This window comes from Apus apus, chromosome 20 (genome assembly GCF_020740795.1).
Source record: "Apus apus isolate bApuApu2 chromosome 20, bApuApu2.pri.cur, whole genome shotgun sequence".
Taxonomy (NCBI): Eukaryota; Metazoa; Chordata; class Aves; order Apodiformes; family Apodidae; genus Apus; species Apus apus.
The window spans coordinates 4,782,650-4,810,316 of NC_067301.1; the positions used below are offsets into that span (position 1 = coordinate 4,782,650).

The 27,667-nt window shown below is 43.6% G+C and overlaps 2 protein-coding genes across 3 annotated transcripts in view; both read right to left on the reverse strand.

Moving 5' to 3' along the window:
- Positions 1 to 1,618: 1,618 nt before the first annotated feature.
- EXOSC10 (exosome component 10) lies at positions 1,619 to 16,336 on the reverse strand. The gene is made up of 25 exons (XM_051637328.1): positions 16,167 to 16,336; positions 15,208 to 15,344; positions 14,641 to 14,764; positions 14,047 to 14,151; positions 13,489 to 13,654; positions 12,923 to 13,034; positions 12,566 to 12,641; positions 12,312 to 12,422; positions 11,751 to 11,894; positions 11,102 to 11,292; positions 10,296 to 10,452; positions 9,480 to 9,628; positions 9,321 to 9,371; positions 8,432 to 8,543; positions 7,736 to 7,786; positions 7,130 to 7,208; positions 6,852 to 6,973; positions 6,441 to 6,536; positions 5,697 to 5,771; positions 5,147 to 5,231; positions 4,896 to 4,969; positions 4,188 to 4,356; positions 3,701 to 3,762; positions 2,434 to 2,507; positions 1,619 to 1,844 (listed from the first exon to the last, which is right to left on the reverse strand). Exons 1-25 carry the CDS (start codon positions 16,323 to 16,325, stop codon positions 1,814 to 1,816), a joined length of 2,712 nt encoding a protein of 903 aa, XP_051493288.1. The 5' UTR covers positions 16,326 to 16,336; the 3' UTR covers positions 1,619 to 1,813.
- A 715-nt stretch (positions 16,337 to 17,051) lies between these two features.
- MTOR (mechanistic target of rapamycin kinase) overlaps positions 17,052 to 27,667 on the reverse strand; it is a 64,648-nt gene continuing 54,032 nt past the window's right edge. For both annotated transcript variants that reach the window (XM_051637324.1, XM_051637323.1), the window contains 15 exons: positions 27,301 to 27,483; positions 26,511 to 26,645; positions 26,052 to 26,226; positions 25,676 to 25,811; positions 24,824 to 24,971; positions 24,004 to 24,126; positions 23,463 to 23,545; positions 22,125 to 22,197; positions 21,543 to 21,617; positions 20,918 to 21,053; positions 20,531 to 20,596; positions 19,755 to 19,835; positions 19,385 to 19,465; positions 18,580 to 18,685; positions 17,052 to 18,046 (listed from right to left, as the gene is read on the reverse strand). In XM_051637324.1, coding sequence (XP_051493284.1) covers positions 18,031 to 18,046; positions 18,580 to 18,685; positions 19,385 to 19,465; positions 19,755 to 19,835; positions 20,531 to 20,596; positions 20,918 to 21,053; positions 21,543 to 21,617; positions 22,125 to 22,197; positions 23,463 to 23,545; positions 24,004 to 24,126; positions 24,824 to 24,971; positions 25,676 to 25,811; positions 26,052 to 26,226; positions 26,511 to 26,645; positions 27,301 to 27,483 — 1,617 coding nt within the window. In that variant the 3' untranslated portion in view covers positions 17,052 to 18,030. The remainder of the gene's footprint in view (positions 18,047 to 18,579; positions 18,686 to 19,384; positions 19,466 to 19,754; positions 19,836 to 20,530; positions 20,597 to 20,917; positions 21,054 to 21,542; positions 21,618 to 22,124; positions 22,198 to 23,462; positions 23,546 to 24,003; positions 24,127 to 24,823; positions 24,972 to 25,675; positions 25,812 to 26,051; positions 26,227 to 26,510; positions 26,646 to 27,300; positions 27,484 to 27,667) is intronic.

A 27,667-nucleotide genomic window follows, 5' to 3' on the forward strand; every position in this document is an offset into this window, starting at 1 on the left:
GGCCGGACAGGTCGCTGCTCCCTGTGCTCCGGGCTGCACCCGGGAGCGTCACAAAAGGTGCGAGGAAGAGCAGACTGAGGGATAAATCCCCTCGAGCCCTTCTCTTGCCCCGAGAATGCAAAAGCAGTCCCAGAAAGCAAAATGCTGCTGGATGAGGGAATTCTGGGGCTACCACGTCGTGCGGCTCACAGGTGTACCCGGGTGAATTGGCACCTGTGGGGGTGCCAGTCACTTCCATTAAAGCCATTTTTAAACCCTGTGGCCGTCGCTTCAACTTGCGACGGGAGAACAGAGGGCTGTGGGATGGCACCTTGCACAAAACTTGAACTAGAGAGAGGACTGGGCCACAGACATGTTAGTGTCTCTGCAGCCAGGGGGGCTTTTGGTAAGAGCTCCTCATTCTTCAAGTTACAGAACTATCAGAAGTGGTAAAGCTGACAGGAAGGGAATTGGCAGCCCCTGCAAATGCACTCTGAGACAATTGCTCTTTAACTGCCTTTTTTCCAAAAACATTCTCCAATATCCAGCCATGCACAAAGATTTTATGAGCAGAAAGGGACTCTGTTCTACCATTACAATGCTGCTCAGTTGGCACTGTTTATACTAAGATACCAAGGAAGAAAACCCCTCCTCTGTTCCTTCCACTCCCTACTCACCAGAAACACAGGAAAAGACTGAAAACCAACACACAATATCCCAAACCTCCTCAGAGTCCTTGTAGAAGGGAACCCTGAGGCTAGGAACAGAGAGGGAAGTTTTTACCAATCCCCCTCAGCTCTTGCATCAAGCCTAACAGTCAGAGATGGAAATTCTGTCCTTGCCAACACAGGTGAGCATGGAAAGGAAAATCCCAGAAAAGGACATTCCCAACTGTTTCAGGTTGCTTACCTCTTGCTCAGCAGTGTTACCAGCCTTCAGTTGTCAGCATTTAGGACAAGCTCTGCCATCCATCCACCCAGTGATGGGCTGATACTCTTTCTACATAGACTTCAGGACAACTCTCTGTGGGTATTTAAAACTAGGAAATGTTAGTAGGAGCTGTACCTCAGCACAGCTCAGCTGCAGCACAGAACCTTTCCCCAAGCCCAGTTCTGTGCTGTGTTTTTACTTTTCTATCTAATGCTACTGCTTTCACTCTATAACTGGATGGTGGAAAAACTTCCCTCTAGAACTTCATGGTGGAAAAGCTTCATCACTTTGTGGTGAAACCACTGGTCACTGACTCAAAAAGTACTCTTTCCTCTCCCCCCCTTAAAAATCTTTGCTTAAAAATACACCAACACTGCCAGGTAAACTAATTTTTCACATTACCTTGTCTTGTAAGAGATGAGCTGTGCAGTTCAATTTATAAGCAAGGTCTAACATAAAAGACAGTCTGGCCCTATTTTCTCCTCTGGCCTGCTGGGATTTGAGTCACAGCTACTGAATCTCTCTATTATTTTTGTGCTGGCTTTAGGGATGCCAGGAGGTTTCTCTCATACTCCACTGACATGCTGGCTCTGGACTTCAAGCAACTCCAAGAAGTGACAAATTTAGCCTGTGTTTGAGGACACAGGATAAGCAGTCAACATTAGAAACAAAGCAACACTGTAAATATAATTAGAAAAAAACAACAATGTGAATATAATAAAAATGAAACCAATTAAGATGTTCTTCCCTTTTGAAAAAGAAAAAAAAAAAAAAAGGATTTTAATGGTTTTAAAAACATTTCTGTACAAAAACTGCTCAATGACCAGTGTTTGCCTTCCATGGTGACAATACTTCTGACTGTTGTTCTGTTCAACAGGAACTCCCACAGGTCCTGTAACAGGGACTATCTCTTTGGCCAGTGGTGCCTGGAACTCCTGCAAAAGACAGTTACAGAAGACTTTAATTCTTACTCTGAATTCACTCAAGATTCAAAATCTACATTAGGTTACAACACTGCTGAGAAAGGGTCCTGATGCAGTTAGAATCTTCCTTTCTCCAGTGCTGCCCTTACCTACTGTTACTCTTTTATGACTAAATAATACACAAGGATCAAGCCTTGTATGCTACACTTAAAGCCTCTATTCAGAACAAGAATGTTCACATTTGGCATTTCTGTTATTTACCTTCCTCCCAGGCCAGGCAAATATTCCCCCCACCTCTACCCATCTTTGTGGCCAAAGAAAGCAGCTCCCACATCTATGAACACAAACTTTTGCCTCAGGATTTCAAACCTTCCACCTAGAATTAATCCTGACTAAGCCCTTTTTTTTTTTCCTTTCCTTTTTTTTCCCTCCAAGCTGACGTCAAGCTGTGAAATGAAGGTGAGCAGGTGTTGTGCAACCTCTTCCCATTAAACATGTGCTTAAGCTCCCAAAGCAAGAGAGGACAATAGCTACTCTTTGCCTATAGCTCCAGGGCACAGGTGTGAAAAAAGCTGGGCTAAGAGCAAGGCTGACAACACACCTTTCAGCCTTCCCTGCCAGGTAGGACATGCTTCTGTTTCCAGACTGTTGAAGTTTGTTGGCTCCAGCAAATTTCTGCACAGAAGAAAAAAAAACAAAACACACCAACACCACAGTGAGGTTCCTGGCAAATACAGTGTACTCCATGAGATTTATTGTGCTGTCAGGTCCCTTCAAGGAGCTTTTACACTGTGAGCTTTGTGTTTTAGGACTCCTTTACTTCACATGCACTGAATGCATCTGAGCAAGTGCTGTTCTGTTGGGCTAACCTTCATATGTGAGGCACAAGATTCCACTCACAACAAATCTTACCCATCCAGACAGCAAGATCTATACAGGTGGTCCAAAATTCACCAATCCCATTCTTTTTTTCTTCTGAAATAAGTTTTTAACTGACAGAGCAAGGGGGCTGCACAGGAAACAGTTTCCTACACTATCAGGCATAAACTTGTTAATCTTCGAAAGTATTGTTTTTTTAGTGAACATCTAAGGTGCTCCCTGGTAGCAGCTGCCCTCCAGTTCAATATGCAGGAAGGCAGAATGCACAGGGAAAGAGGCTGAAATGCAATAAATGAGCTTCAAATTTAAAATTAATGCTCGAGTGCCCAGTGAGTTCATGCATGGGAATCCTGTTACTTCATGCCTGAATGGCCATGACATCACCCACCAGCACCCAAACACTGCACACATGAGCACTATGCAGGGGATACATGGGGAGGTTTAGGCAACCCTGGTCTGCAGGGGTGACGGTGATGACACAGAAACTGCCCTGTGCTAGTCACAGGTTTCCCTAAGTACGTGTTTAATTGTTTGTGTTTTCTTTCTCCAACCTCATTTAGCAATAAATGAAGTAACAATTCTTTGAGGCTGTTTTCCTGATAATGGTACCTGGTGGAGAATGTGGAAACACACAAATCTGCCATGGCAGGAAATAAATGGACTGAGTGAGATTGAGTGCTTTAAGTTTGGTGTTGGGAATTTGTGGTGTTGTGATCTAAGTACCATGCCTGTGAGGCATGGGGGAGTAGGTGTGAACCATGTATGAAGAAGTAAGAATCAAGAGAGTCTGAGGGGCCCCCAAAATGCTCTTCCTGAATGGGAAGAGGCTACAATACAAAGCATGAGTTTGTGACTGGTAACTGCACCAAGTGCTGTTAGGGAACATTCTGCAGATCAAGAAAGAATCATCTGCCTTCCCCAGCAGTATCTCCAGCTGGATACATACTAACATCAACATTTCTGTTCTGTCTTTCATGGCATGTCCATACCTTGCCTGTGTAAGCTTGCTTGGCAGGATCAAACTGTGGTGACTGCTTCGATTTGCTGCTTCCTAAGGGAGAGAGGAGAGAAGCTGTCACTAAAACCTTCCAGAAGGAACAGTACTTTAGGCCATGGTGTTCCTCTGATTATAAGGAGGTTTCACTGCAGTCTCCCACATGCTAAAAACCACAACAGTCTCTTAAGGGCAGGAGATGCTCTTCAACAAGATGACTTTCTCTACAGAGAAATGAAGGAAAATACAAATTTAAAATCCCTTCGGCCAACAGTTTCAGGATTTTGTTTCCAAACCAGAAAAGGGATGCTAAACTGCCCATTCCCCAAGTTCACTTCTTTCAGTGTTTCCCACTGTAAGGTAAGTGCATGATGACATCTTGCACTGCCTCAGCACCTACATTCACACACAGCCTTCTCATGGCTCAGCTGGGCAACACTTTCCACAGCCTGCAGCACCTTAGCAAGAGATCCACATCTTACCTGCAAACACTTTGAAGTTGGACTTGCTGTAATCAAAGGGGGTAAACTGCTTGGGAGCTTCCAGCTCCTCTGGTTGCTGAGAGGCTTTTGGCCGTTTCTTCTCTTGTTTTGGCAACTCTGCTCCTGTTTCACTCATGATTCTCTCCCTCTTCTTATTAGCTTGCTCCTGCTGTGAAAGGAAGCCACAGAATTTAAACAAGGACAATTTCAGGGGAGGAGAATGAAACATCTCTGTGTAGGCATCAACACCAGCACGCAGGTGCACTGCCAATGGACCCAGTCCCCAGTGACAGCTACTGCCTGTAGCAAGAATAGTGAAGGGGAAAGCACCGTGTTCTTCGGGCCTAAACGGCTTTTTTATTTCCCCCCTCTCAGCAGGGACTTTTCAGATGAAAAGCCAAGTTGTCATTTCAAAGGATACCAGAGGCTGAAATCCCCTGTGGCCCCACAGGCAGATTTGGGGGAGCTTAGGCAAGTGAAGAGCAGAGAGGTGCAGCAGGGGAAAACAGTCCCTACTGAAGACAGGGAGGGTAGTGAGGATTGGCACTGCACAGTGGCCAGGGAGCTGTTGCTGCACACAGGGCAGACTCACAGACAGATGCCACCAAAAGACTTGTTCAGGTATTTCAGAGTTGGAGGGCTCAGGGTTTTGCTCTGAACTGTTATGAAGGTCAAAAGGGGCAAAGGCTGAAGTAGGGAAGTCAATACCATAGCTTGCTGACGAACAGACACAATGTTTTCTGTTGCCTCTTCATATGCCTTCTGTGCCTGGTCACGAGCAGCTGTGAACACAAACAAGCCCTACTGTAAAAAGCAGGAGTAAGTTACTCCGGAGCTTAGAAAAAGCAAGCTTGTAGCAAGTCTAGGACTAAGTACGTTTCCTGTAACTGGGAAACAACCTGTGTGCCCTGGGAAAAGCATGCTGGTCAACATATTGAGGAAGGGAAGATTGGCTGTACCTGACTGCTGGGCTGCTTTCTTGGTTTCATCCTTGGGCTCCTTCTGTACTTGTGTCTGACTCATCAACTTCCATCGATTGCTGATCTGCAATGAGAAAAATTACCTGGGATCACTTTCTTTGAAGTTTTTATGGCAAAAGGGAGTTTATAAACTTGCTACCACACGCTGGGCTTCATTAAGAGTATGAAAGATCAAATTAGATTATAAAAGAGATTAAGATCTGCTGCACCAGGTAAAGTTAAACCATGTGCTTTAGAAGTTCTAAGCTACAAACAAGCTACAAGAACAAAGGCAGATACAGACTTCAGAAGCAATTTGTAGTTTTGACAGACAGGGAATACACAGTGGAATGTCTCCAATCCCTGGTTCTTGAAAGGATACAAAAGCTAAAGAAAGTAAGGATTCAGATACACGTCAAGTTTCTCAAAACTACAGGTTCTTTTTCTAAGGAGAATAAGAAATCTTACATTGCTGAGGTTCACAAATGAAAATAATCTATTTACTCGTCTGTTTTGTAGTATTTGGAAAAAAAATTCACACAAGTCTTACTTCATAAATCTTGGACGATGGGTCAAACTTTGCAGATTGGGAGACATGGGCAGGATTCTGTTCTGAAGGTAGGTACTGCAGAGAGGAAAAAACCTTTTGCTTTAAACTCTGCACATGATATTTAGCTCATTGCTAAAATCATACTTAAAATGTTTCAAATTAAAAAGCTCATATTGAAGAAACATTCTAGAGATAGATCAATTTTCTAAAAAGGGGAAGTTACAACAGCCAAGGCCAAGAGAAATATTCAAGAAAAAAAACAAACAAAAAACCTCCAAAAAACAACCTTCAACCACACACCAGAAAAAAAAGTATTTTGATACTATTTCCTAGTAATTTGCCACTCTAAATTCCTAACAAAGTATTCTATTGTTCTTCTGATTCATTAGAAGAGTAATGTCAGCTCACTAACTCTGGCCATAAAGTAGAGATGAAAACGTGATCATGAAAATGTGATGCAAATCAAACAAACCTCAAACTTAATTAAAAAAAAAAAAAAGGAACTGTGAGAGGTCTGTTTGCTATGTAGAAAATCACATCTGAGAGGCATTTAAATGTGTTTTGAAAACAAGCCCACACGTGTGCTTTGCAAGAAGGAAAATCTCTCCATTCCAGTAAGAGAGCAGCAGCTGATGCTAGATCAAGCACTTGCAGATATGCCTAGAACAACAGCTCAGAGCATCCTCTGCTTTAGGTAGTTTAGTGGGTAGAGTCCCACTAAAAATATGTATTAGGAGCTTTTACCATTCTAAATGGATTTTCAAAGGACTCCATTATTCGCTGAGCTTTCTGCTGTGCAGTGGTTAAAACCTTCTCATTTCCTTCATCTTCATCACACTCCTAAAAAACAAAGAAACAGGAAGGGGGGAGAAAAATTATCTTTGATTTTTGCTTATGGCTACTGCCATTCCTTGCATGCTATTTCTCACTTTATCTGAAACTCCAGTGATGGCAGCAACCCTCCAGAGAGATGTAATTAACTTGCTGGCCTCCTAACCTTGTTGTCTTGGTCATGTCATATGCTTGAGAGGAAGCCAGTGCCATTGCCATGCATGTCCCACCTTACTATTTCTTGCAACGCTTACAGTCTTATCAGATTATTAAGTACATTTTCCAATACTTAAATACTGACACCATCATAAACATATTGCTTACACTGAATATGCTGACAGTGGCAGTAGCAACAAGACATGTTGACTCTGGCTGAACACCCTGAATATTCATTGTCTTCTCACTGTCTGAAAAGAGACAACCGTGTTCCAAAACTGGTGCAGGCTCTACATGAAAAGGAGACAAGATTTTTATTAGTTACTTGTATATTTTACTGCTCTTTTGTGTAATGAGATTTCACTGACAGTTCCTTCAGAGCAGCTTATTTCCCCAAAGCCACATCATGCCATTTTGGTACAGTTTTTAGGTTAAGTCCAAATTACCTGAGGCCAAGTTGTTCTGAAAATCATCACCAGGAACCCGAGAACTGTCATGTGGTCCAAAGAAAGTATTCTCCAGCCTCTGCAGACAGATTCAAATTTAATACACCATTAATACACAACTCTAAGTATCTGTGTATGTTTTCAAATATTGCAGAGACAAGTTAATAAAAAAATAAGTTAACAGGGTGAAATTCAGAGAATGAATATTCTTAATCTAGCTCACCTGCCACACTGCATCTGACATCAAAAGGGTATCCATCCAAACACCCACTGACTAATGGAGATGCTTTACTTATTATGCACAGGAGTAAATAAATCAGCTTGAGACACTCATCTGAAACTTCCCTTCCTACAAATCAGTCAGTATGGACTGACCCACATGAAACTGTCCAGCAGTGTTTGCTGATGAAGCCTTAAGTGCTGCTATTATGGTGGTTTGTAAAACACCAATTTGCAGCTGGTAATGAGTCTAGCACAGAAAAGTGACAGTTAAGCTGAAATGGAGAGGCTAATCAAATGGATGAGCCTAGAAGCTAGAATTTTGCTATGTTGGTTTCTGAGTTTGAGGCTTAAGACATTAGGTAACAAATATTATATAAGCAGTACCTCAGGGTTGGACTGAGGTGCTCTCTTCTTGACTGCCACAGCAATCTCTGACTGGAATGGGAGAGAAACACGAGTCAGTGAAATGCACCTGCCTTCTCATCAATGTTTTCAACACATCTATTGCAAGCTAGCAGGTTAGTAGCATTACATTCTTTCTTCTCCTGCAGCCTTTACATGTGCATACACTTAAATACCTCACACAGAAAGGACACATTCATGCTCACAAATGGTTTTGTTTCACTCAAGGAGGAACTCTGTATTAATATCAACATGCTGGCAGTAAGTTTTAACTAATGAACCTCTTACACCCAGGGATTTATTTTACTTCACCACAGCTGTAAAGGATTTATGCATCCATTTACACAGCCAACAAATTCCACAAGGTCCAGTTCTTCCTCACACAGGCAAACATGATGTTCAATGTAAGACAGACAACTGCACCCTGTGCAAGTGGTGTCTGTTTTATTGCTCTGGCTCTCCAGGAAGCTACACTGTGTGCAAGCCAGTGCACAGCAGGCAACAGACACACAAGCAGCAGCTGCAATCTAGCTTTCTGCTCTACTACAGAACACTAAATTCACAGTGTTCAAAAAGCAAACTTCAGCATAGGCATCATCACAGGTCACCACTTAACTCCCTTCCCTGGCTTATGGGAAGCAGGTGATGAGTCTCTTGTGTGGAATGAGCTGCTCCTACCTTGAGGAGAGGCATCTCCCGGGCCTGCTGGATGAGAAGATGCAATTCATTAATCTGCTGGCGAACTAGTGGTGGGACTGGATTACAGCAAGCAATGATGCCCTGGGGTTCTCTAAAGAGAGATGAGAAAACTCCAGTGAGCTGTATTGATGGCTGATACATCAGGCATTTGCATTCAGAGGATGTGCAACCAGATATAACCACAGTCCTGACTGTGAGAGAAAAAGACAAGTCAGATTAATCTGTCAAGAGTTTATTCTCTGTGATGAAAAATCCTTCTCTACCAGGTTTGTGCAGATAAGGACAAACCATTAACTCAGCTCTATTCTCACTTATCTTTCCAGGGGTCTGTCTGTCCCCATCTTCATTTCATTCCCTGTTCAGTACTCATATCTGTGGAAGCTGAGCCCAGCCACAGACTTGGGTTTAAAGGTGCATTTTTATTATTCTCAAGTATGGATGTTAAGATGATGAGTTCTAAGTGCTTGAGAAAAGTGTTGCACGAATTGGGTGTTGTAAGTGATCTGCCCCTTGCTCTCTCCCACCCATCTCCTTTAGGAACTGGAAAAAATAAAAAATGTTATGGGGAAACTCATCCCTCTCTTGCTCTGTGACACTGCAGGAATCTCAGGGATAATGCATGACACAGAGCAATGCAAAGGATTGTTTTATTAGTGGAATAAAATCAGAGAGAGATGCATCCCAGAATTAGTTTGGAGCCTTCTGAAGGAGTATTGCTATTTATTTCTCTTCCAAACTGAACACTATAGAGAAAAGCAGTACTGACAGCTGCAAGAAAGGGACCAAGTGGAGAAATAATGACACACTAGGAACTGACTTGCTGGATATTAAAATCTAATGAGACTCCTCAAGGGGGAACAAAACTTACTTGGGCAGCTCCTCTGCTATCTTCAATAGCATATGATTTGGTAGCACGTATCTATAACACAAAGAGGCAGCATGAATGTACACAGAGTGTTAAAAACTCTTAAAAATACCTTCAAAGTACACAAGGTTCCCCAATTAAAAAGGACAAAAGCCTTCCTACCCTGTACTCTCATCCTCTTGACGTGCTATCTTGTCTCTCCATGCAAACAGCAACCTAAATGCTGCTAGCTGCTGTGTGTTAAGATGTTTTTTCTGCCTCCTGTAGAGCTCCAGGTAGGATTCATCTGTGAAGAGTGGCTTGATGTATTTCTGGACAGGAAAAAATAAATCACTCATGACCAGTGTCAGATCTGTGCTTAGCAGTTTGCCTTGCTTCACTGAGAAATAATCTCACACCGACATCAGGGGACTGAATAATCTCAGGTACAATGAGCCTTGGAGCTTTTACCCTAAACTATTAGTAGGAGCCTATCCATGAAAAACAGACTTCTCATCCATTTTTGCTGAAAAGCCACCCTCACCAACTTAAGAAGTAGCTTTAGACATACAATCTCTTCAAGCTTTACTACATTAGACAAGGCCTACTTGCATAGGCCTATGTGCCTCCTTCCACAGGCACAACGTAATTATCTCTTAATGCAACTCTAGCTAGGCTTTGAACTTCTAGGAACATCCAGTAGAACTGGAAATGTAACACCTCTCTTGGAAAAGACACATCTGAAAGCATCAGGAAGCCAAGGAGTGCTAGCATTCAAAAAACAAGAAGAAGGCATCTGAATCCAAGGATTTTAGCTTGGATCCAGCTACAAATGACGAAACAAACGACTGCACAGAAGTGAGTCAGTTTATACAGCTTTCTTCAGACACACAGAGGGGAAAAAAACTGTATCTATGCAGCAGAGGTAGAATAGGCAAAGGACTTTCTGTCCTAGTAAGCCCATACTCTGACAGGCAACCCAACCAGGTGAAGCTTTACCTTCAGGCAGATGTCCCTGCTGCGCTGCCACACAACCTGCAGCTGAGTGGGCTGCTCGTTCCCTCTCTCCCACAGCGCCTCCCTCACTTTATCATAGATGTAGAGCAAGTAGTGGGTGTCATCACGGGCATATTGAATCATCTCCTCTGGCAAAGGGCTAGAAAAACAGCCAAAAATACACCAATACATTTCAGCTGACACACCAAACTGTCACTTTCCTCCTGCAAGGCATATTAGGGCCAACTGCAGGTAAAACACAGCAAGAATGAATATGGAATTTCTTCTTTACTGAAGGATTTGTTGGGCAACAGCAGGAACAGGCTGTGCAGCCTGCAACTGAGGGGGCATCTTGTTCACACACTGGGGAGCAGTGTAGCTGAGTCAGATGGCAGAACTGCTTGCTATGGTATTTGTCTTAACTCTTCTCCCTCTACATAAAGTAGACCTGGGATCTCTGTGGTGTGCACTGCTCTACCTAGTGCAGGGAACTCAATGTTTTGTGGGGGCTCTAGAGGAAAAAAAATACTGATTTTCTCCATAATACTGAAGTGATTAAGTGCTGTTCCTATGAAGTGAGCTTCCAGGAGCTTTTCATTACTTCCCTGATTTCTCCAAAAGAACTTGTTTGCTAAAGAAACATGGGAAAATGTAACACTCATAGAAGAACTTAAAGCACAGCCAAGTAAATGCTGTGCTTGGTCACTCTGAAACTAACCTGCAACTAAACACATGCCTCTGTTCTAACAATACAGACAAGCACAAGTGCTGCTTTACAGCTCCAGCCCACTTCAGGGGTCAGTTTTTACCGTATCCTCCAGTCAGCCAGCTGGTACTGCTTGTCAGCATCAACATCACAATACAGCTTCAGCAAGTGCTCCAAAGAATGCCTGCCAAGATTGAGGAGACGAGCAGCTTGGTGAGTATCAAACATGTTCACCAAGTACAGACCAAAGTCTTTTTGCAGCCATTCCACATCTGAATCAGCACCATGAAGGACCTTGAAAAGCAAAACAAATTGAGAATGGTATGAAGAACATTTCTACTCCAGGCTGGCAGTGCTGTGGTTCCATATGAGGTGTTCAAGGCCAGCCTGGATGAGGCTTGTGCAGCCTGGTCTAGTGTGAGGTGTCCCTGCTCATAGCAGCGGGGTTGAAACCTGATGATCTTTAAGGTCCCCTCCAACCTTAACCATTCTATGATTCTATGGTATTTGTGTGTCTAGGACCAGATTTCTTTTCTCTCTGTCCCTCACTTAAGTGCAGAGCTACTAAATGAGTGCATTTGGCAAGTAACTCCCCACTTACATCAAAGAAATAGGGAGGTGAACTAATTATAAGGACAGCACAGCCAAGTGACCAAGCACACAGTGTGCTTGTAACTATAACGAAGATTAAACTAAGGGAGCAATAATAAATAAACAATTCTGGTGGTGAACTGGTGAATTTGGCAGCTGACCTTCACAATTGCAGGGTCTGTGAAGGTCTCGTTGAGAAGGTTCATGTCGCTGCGCAATTCCAGGGCATCAACAATGAAGTCTTCTGTTCGGGTGGAAATCTGCATCAGACAAGTCAAGCCCAGGAAGCTCCTGTAGGAATGGTGCTGAAAAACATGGGAGAGAGACATAAGCTAGGACACATTACAGAAGTAACACTAAAAAGCAAACAGCACCTCAAACGAAGGAGGAAAACATCACAAAGGACTTTCTTAAAGAAAAAGACAATTGGATGAACAACCTCTCTCTTTGCAGTCACTACCATGACACAAAAAACATGGGATGCATTGAAAGATCAAGTTCAGCATGAAGCATTCAGCCAGGATTGCCACTGGAAAACTCTCAATAGTGACAGTTTAATCCAACCTTCCAGATAATATCTGACAGGTCAGGGTCATGAATTGTCTTTTCATATCAGAGAGCACAAAAAGCAGAAGACATGACTACAAGACAGATGAGAAGGATGTAATGGTTTCTTACTAGAAGTACATGTGACTTTTCAACAGAAAAGGCCATTTGATTACCTCCAAGTCCAGAGCAAATTCTTTACAGTTCATAAGCTTTTCATTTAGTTCTACCAGCTCATCCAGTGTGGTGATAAAATGACAGGGTGTTTCCTTGACAGGCCTGTACATCTGGCAGAGCAAATTATTAGGCATGGCATGTTCTCTGTCAACTCCCACCCCTGACCTCCACCCTCAATTCTGAATTTCATCAAGTGCAGCTGGCTGTAAACTTACTGCATCTGCAGGAAGTTTCAACTAACGTGGGCACCAACCTGGGGTTCTGGTTTTGTCAGAACTCCATCTGGTGGAGAAAAATGTTCCAGCTCATACTGGTAAGGGTGAGCAAACCTGTGGAAATTAGGAAGAGAAGCACAGACTAAATTTCAGTCATCTTTATGATGCCAGAGCACTCTGAGAGGGCATTTTGTCTACTGAGTAGAAATTCTGTCTCTTATTAAGCACAGGTTTAAAATAACTACAGATGTCTAAAGCAAATCACACACAACACAGTGTGCAGGCACGAACACATGCAGAGCTGCTACACATGAGACCACCAGCACAACTGGCCCACACCACTGCATTTTCTCCAAGGCTACTCCAAGCACCTGGCTCTCATTTGAATTTCTTACATGTCTTGCTCAGTTTGCTGCGTCCTCTGCTGGTGTATGAAGTCTGCCAAAGCAGCTGGCACATCCAAGTCCTCGGGGCGCTCCTTTCGTTCCCGTCCACTTTTTGTGAGGGCTGAACAACCAATATGGAACAACTGGACTGGGTCCCACACATAACATGTTCTCAGCCTACTACTGTCCCCTCCACCCACCACAAGATCCTACTAAGCATCAAAAATCTTAACAATTCAGATCTGCAGCTTTTGCTGTCTGCAAGATTTCTGTCCACACATCTAACGACAACTCAGTTAGTCGGTTTTACCAAGCTGTTGTTAAGCAAGACACAAGGTGGTTCTGCTCAAGAGGTTGGAAGGAGATTGAAAAACCTTCAGAAAAATCTTTCAATCATTTGAAAATCATACACATCTGTAAACAACAGAGTCACTGAGCTTGCTACACCTGAGCAGCCAACACCTCCTGCTCTTACTTATTTTTACATGCAACGACTTCTTCTCTAGACTGTGAAGACAGATTTGTTTCAAATATTCTCAACAGGTTACCCAACAAAAAAACAATATACCCCTTACCTTCGGGCAAAGGTTTCAAAGCATTTGGCTTGATAAAAAGTTTAGGTACAAAAGGAGTGTTGGAATTGTCAATTTTTTCCCGAAACTTAAGCTGTGGTCGAGTGATGTTCTTGGCATGAAGGAGTCGGAAGGTTTCAGACTCAGTTCTCTTGTGGGATTCTCCTGCCTATTTTAAAAAGGGAAACAATCTTTTATTAAAGGTAAACCTCACATGACTTAACAGATGTTCAGTTTCTTTTACTTGGCCTGACCCAACATTCAAAGGAATAAATTTATACCCCAAAGTGAGTCACACTTTTGCAGCCAGTTCAGCACCTACAGATGAAAGTTCTCTGAACTCATATGAACGAGCAAAAGAGAAGTTGTTGTGTACATGAAAATGAAATGGCAACTGAAAGCACATACAATCAAGTTTGGATCAATAGAAAAAGAGGGAAGAAGTTAGGGTGTGTATATAAAATGGGACAGAATATTTAACTACTTGACTCCACTGGAAAATCAGTAGTGCCAGTGCTGGGAGCAAAGCTCAGGTGACAGCAGGGAGTGCAGAGGCCTCACCTTGCGGTTCCAGCTGGAAATGATGGTCTGTGGGGGCTGTAACCCAGCAGGGAGGACTGGTTGCTGGTTTTTGTTCACTCCTGCTGCTTCATCCAATAAAATACCCTAAGTTCCAGAAAAGACAGGCGTTAAAATCAAATCCCTGTTAAATTACCATGCTCAGCCACAGACTGAATAAATAAAGCCAGATGGGTAGCTACCTCCACTGCCATTTCCCAGACTTCTGGGGATCACAAGACAGACACATGTGGGAAGAATATACTGAAGATGAGGAGTAGGAAGAGTGTCCTCAGAGAAGCAGCTCTATGGCTTTAAAGACCTGTTCTCAGGTAGTGAGGTTCTTGTGCCAAACTGCACTTAGTTTCCTCACAAGTCACACATCACCTTCCTTCCTTTTGGGCCATAACCCACCTGCCTCAGCTGCTGCGACCACTGGTCAAGCTCATGGAAATGTTTTTAAAATAAAAAGGAAAACCATCACACTGAGGAAATACCAAACTGTAAAAGCACTACCACTGACATTTATGCAAGGAAAAAAGAACTTGTGGCAACTGAGCAGTCGATGAGAACATCAACCAGAAATCCTCTGCTTACCACTCTTTCCAGAATGACATCATTGGAGTCAACCAGCATGTCAAACTTATCCTCTAGCTCCGTCACTTTGCTGCGATCCTTCATGTGGCTGCGGCAGCCGTGGTACTGCATCACCTTGCTCATGCTTGCAAGACAACAGCACAGCTATTAGCAACCTGAAAGCAGGCCCGTTAGAACACTAAGCCCTCCAGATCTCTTCAGTTTTCTACCTTTTTAAGGTTTGAAAATAAATAAAACGCAGTAACCTCCAGATAACACCACCTGAACAGTGAACAAAATCCCTCGATAGTATTAAGTGTCACAATTAATTTCTTACAAGCCATAGGACTTTTTAAACACACAGCCTAAGGCTATCAGCCTCTGCTCCTTGCAAGGCTCTTTATCCAAATCATTATGAAAGGCACCCTCTTGATCGGTCAAGTGCTTAAAAAGGAGCTAAAATTAGGCATGTGAAAAAACTCTATCTTTTTATATCCAGCTGGTCTGGAGTCTCCAAAGCAGGGTGCTGCCTTCTGTTTTGGACTGGGATCTATTAGCAACGGGCCAGAGATGCAGAAGCCTCCTTACCAGTGCAGGAGACGGTCTCCCTGTGTCTCACAGTAGGCCCGGAAGCCGGGGAAGCTCCGGTAGAAGTCGTACTCATCGCCAGGCTGAGGGAGCCCACTAGAGGCCTTCGTCGCAGCCACCACTGTGCCGAGAGCATACTGAGCAAGAGCACCGTGTTATTAGTGTCTTCCCACTGTTTGGATCCTCTTTTTACCCAGGACAGGATGTGGTAGAACCGCACTTTGCCTGGCTTGTTTTATCTCCGTACAATCTCACGGGGCTTTTTGACATGAGTAACTTTACAGACATGTAGCTCATATTACCTATTTTCAGACCTTTCTGATTACGAAAGTTTAAGAACGTGACTTCAAGCTCGAGTATTTTAGGTCTGAAAGAAAACTGGATACATCGGCAGGAAGGCGGGTAATCACGCACACCCAGACACAGACACACAAACCCAAACACACACCCACACCCCCACCCCCAGACACAGACACCCACACACACCCACACACCCACCAAGCGCCCTGCAAACGCTTCCTGCTGGAGAACCCCTCCGGGAAGCAGCAGCAGCAGCAGCGTGCACAGGGGAAACCCCGCAGCTGATGTACAGCTCTGCAGTCCGAGGGGCAGCGCCCATCGCCACATGCCCAACAACGACCCTCACGAGGGTCCCATCCCAGCCAAGGGGAGGCGGCCAAGCCCAGCCCAGGGGGGTTGTCTCACAGGACCGCGCTGAGGAGAAGAGCCCAGGGCGGGAACAGGCCCCACCGCACGCCCAGGCCCCGCAGCCCCCCTGAGGGCAGCGCCCCGGAGGAACCTGCGGGTGGCACCCGCTGAGGCGGGGGCTCCTCAGGCAGCCCCCACAGGCAGGAACTACACCTCCCGGCACGCCCCGGGCCGCGCACGGCCCGCCGGGACCGGTAGTGCCCGGCGCCCGCTTCCCTCCCCACGGCCCCGCCGCCTCCGCCGCCGCGCACCTTGACGAAAGCGTCGGCGTCGTCGAAACCAGGCAGCACCGCCGCGGAGCTACCCCGCTGCGGCCCCGCGGGTTTCCCCGGCGCCCCGGCTGGTCCCTCCCGCCCCGCGGGGCTCTCGGCGGCAGCGCGGCCGCTCCCCCCGCCGGCGGCGGCCGCCATCTTGTGCCCCCGCAGCCACGCGGCGCTGGGAGGATCTCGCGAGAACCAGCGAGGGAGCCTGAGGAGGTGGGGGGGGGAACCTGGCACCGGCGGGGGAGAGAGCGGCGGCGCTGCGCTCCGGCGCCCCCTGGCGGCGCGGAGGAACAGGCGCGGGGTGGGAAAAGGGGGGTCCCGAGGCGGGGGGGGGGGGGCTGGGGGGTCCCCCCTCAGGGACCAGGGACCCCCCCCGGTCTGCCCACAGCGCAGTGCCCACGACAACCACACCACTGCCTGAAAAGGCACTGCTGCCCAAAGCCTCCGCCTGCCGCCGCCCCGCTCCCCGTTTCTGGGGTGCAGCACCAGCAGGTGGGGGAGCCCCCAGGGACCCCGGCCGAGACAGCCACACCCCCCCCGTGCTGCCCCCCACGCTCTGGCTGTGACCCCAAGGCCAAGAAAGCCAATGTTCTTACCACACAGATGACATGGCATCTGCTGGAAACTAAAATGTAGGGGTTACAGGGTGAAATCTGGGGTGTTCAGGTGACATATTCCAGTCAGCCCTGGTCATTGTGCCAGCAGCTGCAAAGCAATCAAAAGGGAAAGAGCCAACCACCTGAAGTGCTGCAGAAAAGTCAAGTAAAATCCATGGCAACAGGAAACTTAAAGAAAAATAAACCTCAGCCTTAATCTGCTTCCCTGTCTTTTCCTAAGAAGCATTTAGGATTAAACAAGAACACAGTCAAAATGTTAACATTTTGGTGGAATTTATTGGCACAAAAATATTCAAATACAACATGGCATCTAAACATGGCTACTCTGTTGTATTTTGTGCATTGTTTTTAATATGTTTAATTCATAAATCATGACTTTATCTTCACCCTCACGTTTAACAACCATTAGTTTGTTTCAAGTTATGACCAGTTCTCCCCATGCCTGCCTCCTATGCCAAGTACTAACTTCCCCTTGTAGCTTCCCAGTGCTGCATTTTAACACAGACCATGTGGGAAGCTCCCCAGTGGGATTTAGTTTGTACCCTGCATCCAGTTTGCCACCAATCAACCCACATGGAGGCACCTGCCTTTGCTCAGCGCAAGGTCTGCAACCCTTGGATCTGCTCAGATAATCCTGCTCCAGCCTGAAACACGACCCCTGCACTGGTGTAACAAGCAGATACACAGATTCCAACTCTAGGGCAAGGATCAAGTTTGAAAACAAGGTAACAGGATGAAACAAAGGTAAAATTCTGCTTCTTTTCTCTTTCTTTCCAGTTATCCAGCTCACCTCCAAACCTAACTGAAGCCTCCTACACACAAAGGCATCAAGCTCACTGCAACCACACCAACAGGACTGACCAGGGCAATAATTAATCTGCAAATGACTTAGTTACATTGCAAAGGAAGTCAAAACCCGTATATTGTTATTTCCAATGGGTCACCAGTTCCCCAAAGACCAAGTGGAACCATAGACACCTGTGGTACAATCAGTCTTCACTGTCCTGGAAACCCAAATCAGAGTGTTGTGTTTCAGACAGCTTGAGTATTTCCAACAGCAGCTACACATTGGCTTACACCAACTCTTAATATACAATAACTCTTTTCATTTACATTTCAAAATATTTGACAAAGGCTGTATTTCAGTCCCACCTTAGGTTTGTGTTTGTAGAAGGGCAAATGGGGAGTGCAAAAGCCTCCAGAATAAAAGGCTGTAGATACTTTGGAATCTTCTGTTACCAGAAAGGACACCTAAGAAAAACAGAAATATTGCAGTGATGCTGACTTCCACTTAGATTCACCAAGGCAACACTGAGGACTGAGATTCCACAGGAACTAGCACAGGAAAAGTTGACAGATGATCCTCAAGCTTCTTTCCAGCTAACCAATGGTTAAAATGCCAAAAATATGTATTTCCTTAAGCACAGTCTAAAGTTTGCTAGTTCTCAACATGACAGTAAACCCTGTTTACCTTAGACCACGTGGTTCTTCACTGTAACCAAAATCAGTGACTACCACACACCTTACTTCACACACTTAAAATGAAGAGGCTGATTGCAGCTTAAATGTTCTAAAATCCTTGTCACTACTTAAAACAACCATGTTCTTACAGAGGACTGTCTATGGGGTCACTGTCAGAGGCCTGCAAAATTTACCAGAGCAGATACAACCTGTGCTAAGGCTCCTACATAGAACTGACAACACAGGTGACATTTTCCTTGGCTGTTCTCTGCTCAGGTGATTCAGAGAAGAATTTAGCAAGGTTATCTGAAGGATCAACTCACCATCCAATGTAGCACTGGCACAGATTCTCATGAGAAGTGGCTTGTTTGATGAGCAATTCTACTTGTGTGGGTACATCAAGAGTTTCATCATGAGAGAAGTCTCGACCTTTGAAATGAAAGGATTAAAAGAAACATAAATGGAAGTCACAAATCATATAACATAACAAATCTATAACATAACTTGCTTCTGGGTGGCAAGTTAAAGACCGATAGTGATAGTCATAGGATACTTACTAGTAGATTCAATAGAAATATAGTCTCATAAAAATTTACTAAAATAATTATTTTACTGTAGACTGATAGGACTTGTAATTACCCTTCCCTTCCAGGACATAAAATGCAAAATTTTCCAAACATGGAGAGCCCAGAACTCTGTTTTCCCTATTGTTATGGTTTCTTCCTTTTATCTTCTCCAAATAATGGATACACCAACAATAGGTAACTTTGTAGTAGTTGGAATCCTGGTCCTAATTCCTTCAAGTACACTATTTGGCAGCTGGGGGGGTAGTTTCTCATAAACTTGAAGAGCACAAAGTTTTGCAACTAAATGCTACAACCTATAAAGCCAAGACAGTAGAAATTCAACTATCCCCAACAAGCTAAAAAATGCACAATATGAAGTCTGTTTTGTTACAAACACCTCTGTGCTCTTCAAGTCAGGCTCCTTGGTATCTAAATGCAGGCACCAGTACTTGGGTTTTAGACCAAAACAGGAAAATGGCCTCATCAACCTAATCAGAATATGTTAAATTCAAGGATGAACACAAACTACTAACACTACAAGTAGACATAAAAACATGCTCACCAGTGAGCTTATCTCGAACTCTGTTGATGATCTGAATTGCCTTCTTATTCAGAGCTTCTGGCTTCACTAGACCATCTCCTACTAGAAGACAGAAGTAGGAAAGATAATTAGGAATTCAGCTGAAAAAGAAAGGAATGTGTACTGCTGTTACATCTGCCCTTCCCAACCACCACAAATACTATTTTGAGACCAAACTCAGCTACAGGTACATTTTCTGTCACCCTTTGGAACAGAGAACACAGCTAATTATATTCCTCATTTATGCTGATAAGGAACTGTATCTGTCCCATCTGATGTGTCTGGATCATGCTGAAATTTTCTGATCTAAGAACCATTTCTGCATCAGCAAAGAAACAACAGTGAAACTTACTGAAGGAATGGATGGATTCAGGCACTGTGGTCCCAGTTTTCTTATGGGCTGTCTCACCCAATTCCACACTGTCCAACATTTCTGTTGAAAAAAAAAATAAAATGTTAAGAGCATAAACTTGAAACTGAGAAGCAGATAAAGTAATATTTTTCTGGAAAGATTAACAAGACTGTTAATAATCTCATTTGAAAAGCATGTGTCACTGTGACCAAGTGTCTCACTTAGCTCAGTCACTAAGGGAAGCACATCACAGGAGCAATCATTGTTTTAACCCTGCTAACATCCTGAAACATCTGATCCCGAAGTGCAATTGAAAGGTACTCTGAAATTATGTATAATTAACCTAAAATTACAATAAAATAAGTATGTTTATTTGTAGAGCTCTCCACATGAAAACTTTCTGATCTGCAGTACAACAGCAAACAACTGCTAAGATCCAAAGCAATGCTCTCAACATTGACTCAGATGACTACATGTCAGGTTTTGCACACTAACATTTATCAGCTAAGTAATTAACTATCATCTATCAGTGATACCTTGGATCACATCAGTTTGTGTGTGCTCTAGAAGGGTATTCATCTAACTGTCAAGGAGCATCTGCTTTTTGAGCCAAACTATTGAACTCCCCACTTCCAGTCACAAAGCTAATGATAATAAGCTGCTCATCTCTCTGCTTTTGAGAAGAGGACTGAAAATATTTACCCAGCCTTGTGCACTGCTAAAAACCAAACAAACCACTCCAAACATTCAGGCCATGCAACACCTTTTCTACTCACCTACTGACTGACTGGCTGAGTAGGAGTCTGTTCTTGTTCGTGAGCGTTTATTGCCCTTTGTATTTGCTGCAAGAAGATAAGGAGTTGAAAAGTATGACCTGGAGTTTGTGTTTCACAGCAAATTTGTCCACAAACAATACAAATCCTTCTCCAGATTCTATGACACCTGAAAACAGTTTTCCATCTCCTGATGAAAACTAACATAAAACCAACCCAAGAAGTTTTGCTCGTAGCTTGTGTCTGTGTTTAAGGGCAAAAGGATTTTAACCACTGTGGTAATTTCATCAGAATGTCTTCAAACAGACCCTGCATTTCAAGCTCTGGGTTTCTTGTATGAAATAAGACTGATTATTCTCTGGCTGTCCCTGTGTTCTCAGCATCACTTACTGTCCATCAGCCGCCAGTTCAACAACGGGTCATACACAAAGGCCTCCAGCACAGCCATGACACTGTCCTTGTGCTCGCGCAGAACTTCCATCACCGTGTGGCAGGTGATTCTGTAGTTGCCATCAAGGCCTGTCACCTTCGGAAGAGAAAGAAGTCAATCAACCATGCTGCTTCCTTCACCACACACCTCCAACCCTGATGTCCAGGGAGTGGCTGGTGCTTTGACCTGCAATTCATTGTGCTTTGCTCATTAAAGAACAAGAGAGACCTTCACTGCCAACTAAGCAGCTCTTCTGCCATCATGACGGTCTTTGTGAAACACCAGGGGCTGTGACATTTCACAGCTTTTTGAAATGAGGGAACTAAGGAAGGCCTAAGGAAGTGTAGGAATTTCAGGGTTTGTTGGGTTGTTGTTTTTTTGGGGGTTTTTTTGCATCAATTAAACAGTTAATTTCCACTGCAATCTGCTGTAAAGATTACAGGAGATATTTTAACTCACAGGAAACACAGCTGAAATATTAACACCTCTGGTTGTTAAGGAGGAGAGAGAAATACAGGAAAACAGAGAAATGAGTGCCATTTTCCCTAGGAATAATCCCTCTCATACCAAAGAGGGGATGCTTACCTCCATAGCATTGGTCAGCATCCTTGTTAACCTGAATGGGATCTTCTCAGGGAATTTTTCTCTTGTCATTGCAACCTTAAAAGATGATGATGTTGAATTAGTAAATTAATAGCTAACTTATTCTCTAAGAGTTAATAAGTACTGGGGTTTTTTTTTTACTACAACCTTGAAGGCTGTATTCCAAATAGGAAATAAAGTCCCACCTTTATGTTCCTAATTTTCCACAAATTAGATAATTAACTCGGTAACAGAGGGAAAACTCCAGCATGTGCTCAGCTGCTAGTGTCAAGTAACACCTACTGCCCATCAGCAGCTTAAATTGTGCCAAGAAATTCTATGGAAAAGTGACTTTAGCACTCCTCTGCTTGTTCAGTGCTCAGCTAATCCCCAAGACATGCCTGTGAGACGAAGCATCTATTACTTTCATTTTGCCTGTAGGTAAAGCAGAGCCCAAGAGAGCCAAAGGGCTTGCCCAGGATCACACTCCAAGGTTCAGTTTGTCATGACTTATAGATTCCTTTCTGTTCCACCAGGAAATATGAAAAATTATAGGACATTTCATGTCCAAATACAAAGATTTACCTCAAAACAGTCCCCAAAGTCAATATGCAGGATCTTGCCACTCAGTCTGTCTAGCATCAGATTGGAGGGGTGCCTTTGATGAAGGAGTAGGAGAAAAAACAGGTTGAGAGACCATTATAAAAACCCGAAGTAAATCACAGCAGCTCCAGTCTGAAATTCTATTTATCTTCATGAACAAGAACAGCCAGTGACAGCCTGCTTGTCTGAGATCTTCAATCTCAGAATGAACAGAATAGCTTCCTGACAGTGCATCTATCACATTATTTTTGTAATTACCTCTCAGGAGTTAGAGACCTTCTCACTTGGGAAGACAAACAATCTATTGTACCAGCACCATCAGTACATTTCTTGGGTATGAACATTTATTTTTCAATCAGGATTAATTTTTCTACATTTTAAATGTTTTTCCTTTTTTTTCAGTGTAGAAAAATGTAATGAATTATGCTAGAGGTGAAGGATTGCAAATTGGATTACCACCAGAAGTGAATCAATCCAGACTAGGAAAAATGCAGAGCTGCTGCTGCTATTCATGCTGAGTTGCTTCACTTTTTTTGTCATTCAATTTCCAAAGGTTCACAATTTCATTATAAAGCTCTTTCAGTTTAGGAATAAAAGCTTTTGTCGTGAAAACATGAGAGGGTTTATCTGTTCTTGCAGTACAGACCGTAAGTCTAAAATACATTGTGTTTTGGAAGGTGTGATGTCCCTTTTTGACAGTAAAGCCATAGACTAAATCAAACACTTGTTCATTTTATTTTATTTTTTTATTATTTGCCCAATCCATTTGGATTGTACATGCTTCCCTCCAGAACATGTCTGCATTGCAGATCAGAAAAAGCACCACATGAAGTAATAGCTAAACCAACATTACCTTTCATTTGTTTTAAACCAGAGCATCTGGGGAGTATTTATGGGGACTTCATGCGTGTCTGCCAACTGCTGTGAACATACACAGAACTAGAGGCTCCTGCTTCACAGCATAAAAAGCCACCAGGCAAAAAGGTATGTAAAATAAGTCGTGTTGCTGAACTCATTTGGAGGGAGACTCAGAAGATCTCTGCCACTAAACACATTCTGGATTTCTTTTTGCTGCTTCAGGGAACAAAAAAACCTGATCATGTTGCTTCCCTCCTTGTAGTCAAGATACACCAGCCCTACCTCTCTTGCCTGCAGTGCTGAAAATAGTGGCAGCACAATTAGGTCCTGAAAGATGGTGTCATTACAACTCCACAAGAACCACAATGAAAGATGTTCTCATAAAGACAGATCCAGGGAATGAACTGACAGGCCTACACAGTCTGTGCTTTATTTAAAAGGGACCTTCACAGTTTCACTTACCTGTCCCCAAGGCCCAAAATATACCCAACCATTGACATCACAGCCAGTGAACGGGTGTAGTTTGTTCTTCTGTCAAACCACACCTACAAGTGGAGACAAAACAGAAATAGCCAGGCAGGCATGTTGCATCTTCCAGATTATATTTTAATTTATACATCAACAACTTGCCATTTCCACAAAGCTAAACTCTGATATGCTCAGGTTCAATACACTCCATAAGCCTGAGGGTGGTTCAAACATCCTGTGGCCTTGAATTAGATGTTTAAATCGTTAACATATTCTGAGGCTCCTGTTTTCCTCTCCCCATGCACAGTATATGGAGGTTCAGTCTCCAGTCTTGTACTCTGGACTGCATCCTTGCAGCCACTGTGATCTGAGCCTTGTAAGGCCCCTTGTGAGGGGACACGTGTGGACACAGGTTCTGCAGAGATTCATCTGGAGTTTATGATGAATAAACACCATCTCCCACTCACTCTGCAGGGAAGGCAACTCTCCATTATGCTAATTGCCAAACACAAGCCACTACAGGTGCTGAACTCACCTCTGAGCTTGGACTTTTCAACCACAGCAGTTTGGCAAGGTCATCCCCAGCTGTGTTATTGACAGCATGTTCAAATACTTCTACTTTCTGCATCAGAGTCAGGTGGTCATAATCTGGAGCCATCTAAAATTGATAAGTGACACTCAGCAACTTAAACAAAAAACACCTCCAGTAGTCCCTAGTTGTACTATGAGAAACACAGAAATCACAAATAATTTCATATCAAGCTTATACTGAAATTAGGTGTAGACTGACCAGTGTGTTTCCAAACACAGTGAGATGACCACCCAACAGTGAAGAATTCATTTTAAATGGGATGGCAAATGATTTAGCATCCAAAAAGTAGTTCAGAGCCACATTTAATTAACATACTGCAAAAGTAGTTATGTTTCAAAAACCATTACCCAAATAAGTTTTTGGTTGGCCCACATTTTACTTTTTGGCAGGCAATTCCAGCTCTTCTAGTAATATTCAGTTGCTCCACTCTAATTTTGGCCCTGTTGCTTAGACACTATGTTTGCAAATGCCAGCAGCATGGCACCTTTTACAAGGCACATCACAGCCACACAGAATTCCAAACATACTTTAGTCACCAGATGGCAAGAACTTGTGGTCACTGCTGACACAGGAAAGGAAAAGCAAATAAAGCATATGGCCAGTTTTACCTCTTGGTAGCATTTTAGATCTTTTACTGGTATTTTTTGCACTTACTACTTGTACCAATAACAATCAGGAAACAGGCAAAGAACAACATTATTCTTCATTAAGACACTGGAGTCCTAAAAGAATGTGCCAGAACTCTGCCAGCTTTGCCCTTTACCCTCAGCATGATGCGATGTTCAATGTTGAGCAGGATCTTTTTCTTCTCTCTGTAGTCTCTGATGAGGGCATGAAGTGTGTCACAGTGGGGCACCCAACCAATCAGGCCTGAATTTGTAGACAGGGGAATCACAGCATATCTCTGGATGCTACAGGAAAAAAATGGGAGAATCAGAGCTCAAATTGATGCATGCTGTGGATACATTTTGAGACACTTAAGACAGCTTAAGACAACTGCTACTAAATCTGATTCTGATCCAGATTGCTTTGTCAGTAGTGGCTTTTCTTCTTTCCACACAGACCTGAAACATCCATTTGGACAGATACTGTCAGATAATTGTCTACAGACACTCTCCAAGCTCTATGGTTTTCACTAAAGGACTGCTTTCAGAAGGTACAGCTTATGTCACCCTTGATGAACTATTATTTGCACATGACATTTAATATGTTCATGCTTGAAAGACACTGCACAGAACTGCAGTCAAGGACTATTCACCAAGCTGTTCCATGACTACAAGAAAAAGTGCTTGACAAAACCTCCCCTGTTCTTAGACTCTTAAGGCAGTGCTCAATCTACCTTGAAACAGTAGTTGCCTCAACAACCATAACTATTTAAGAGATAAGACTTCAAAGAAACTAAACAAACTCTCCCATCAGGATACATTCCTTCCAAGTTTGAATACTGTGAGTTGTTGTTTCTTTTTTTTTTTCTTGTAATTTTTTTGTTTTAAATTAACTTGGTTCCAAGATTCACCATTTCCTCACAAACCAGCTGGTTCTGCCAACTTGGAAACCTCACCTAGGTAGGTGTCACTTGTGCATAAGCACATCAGCAATTATCCAGACCACACACCTGAGGTTTTTACGAAGAGAAGTTGGGTCATTTGCCAGCAGAGTGTTGACCAACCCAAAAAGCTGCATCACTCTTTCATCTTGGCGAAGGTCTTCATGACCTTTCAGAAGGAACACAAACTCATGCCCATTGCTTCCTGTAAAAGAATTAATAGGAAAAAAAAAAAGTGTAGTCTTGCTGAACAGAGAGACAAGAGTATATTTACACACATATTCACCAAGAACTGGTAAGTGTGGCAGTTGGGCTGACCAGACCACTAAAACACCTCACGTGAGAGAAATATTGGAGAGGTTTTACCTGGTAAACATGCAGTTTGACCTCAAAATAACAACTGCTTAAATACTAGACTAGCCAAGTGAAAACTGCTCTCTCTTACCCATTAATGTTAACTTCCTGGGCCGCTGCTTGGAGGTGATGACCTGCAGAGAGGGTGCAATGGACTGAATGCGTATGATGGGCTGGTTGGGATCATATGTTCCTGGCACTGCCAATTCCAAGTCCCGGCACATCAAGAGTTTGGGTGATACATACTGGAGTTCCAAAGAAGTGAGCTGCCAAAATCCAAATAAATACAACCCTTCAGCATTTCAGTTAAATCTCACTGAAACATCTGAGAAGTTCAAGCTGTCGAGGCACTAAGAGCAGTTCAGTCAGTGATCAGTCCTTCAGATGCTTGCAGGAGGTGCTGCTTAAGTAGCAAACTTGCAGCAAATCATATGCAAACATTGCAAAATACTGAGTTTGAATGTTTTGAATAAGAGAAAATGTGAAACAGAGATTGGTGTTGACAGCTTGCACTGTAAGATCCACAACAGAACTGTGACTCTCCCCCTACCTGAGGCAGCTGCTTCGAGATCCGCCGGAACACGTGGTAATAGAGATCCCAAGCCTGAGTCAGGTCTTTGACATTTCCTGATTTCATGTACTTCCTGCACCATTCCTGAGCTTCCATTAGATCTCTGCCATAGGCCTAGGGAGGAAATGAGAAACAAGAAAAGAAAACAATTTCCACAAGACTATAGTGCAACAGGCAGAGACCACTTAATACCTACAAACGGTGTCAGAGTCTAGTTTCAAATCGCACTACAAATACTTCAGCTCACACTTTTATGGCATATTGGAATTAAAGATCCAGGAATTCCTAAATCCAAGGCATGCATTGAGTTTATTATACTATGTTGCTCACAAAAAGATTTCATGATAGGAGGGAACAGAATGAACAGAGTTACCCTGTAACAGAAGGCTCACAAGCTCAAATGAATTCCTTTCGCTGGCTTGACAGAAGCCATCTCTGCTGTCTGAGCTAGTGGTTACCATGAGGCAAAGCAGGCTGGACTCAGAAGAATTAACTGCAGAGCAGTTGTGTGTTCTCAGACCCCATCAGACACCCAGCTGACATAAGATTCCAGGGCAATCTGCACCACCAGGGCCCCTGCAGTTCTCTAGTGACCCAAAGCAATACAGGTCTGAAGATAAATGTCAATAACAAAGTCTGCAACTACCATAAGGAGTCCCAAGAGATTTACTCTTTGTGTTAGACTGCAAAGGTCCTAGTGGCACATCTAGGGCAGGTGTCCTGCTGCTGAGAGCATGCCACAGGTTATGCTCTTGGCCATTTCTGATACCTGATTGAAGGATGTTTCTTTCAAAGTCTGTGGCCCACGCTCCATCATTGCATGAAGTGGTTCCAGCACCTCAAACATTCCCTTCACATTCCTTTCTCCAAAGTACAGACGAGATGCTTCTTCCAAGCCTTCATGCCACATCTCATGCCACAGGATGGCCACACGGATTAGCTCTTCGCTCACCTGTTTTAGGACAGGAAAAAAGAGTAAATACCTAACAAAAATCTGTTCACTGCCTCACAAAGGCAAAACTACTTTCTTCTCTAATGATTATGAAGTATTTGGTGCCGGCAGCTAGAGGGAGCCACAGGAATTCCCACAGTGCTATTACATTTTCTTCTGCAAGAAGCTGATCAGGCTTTTCTTA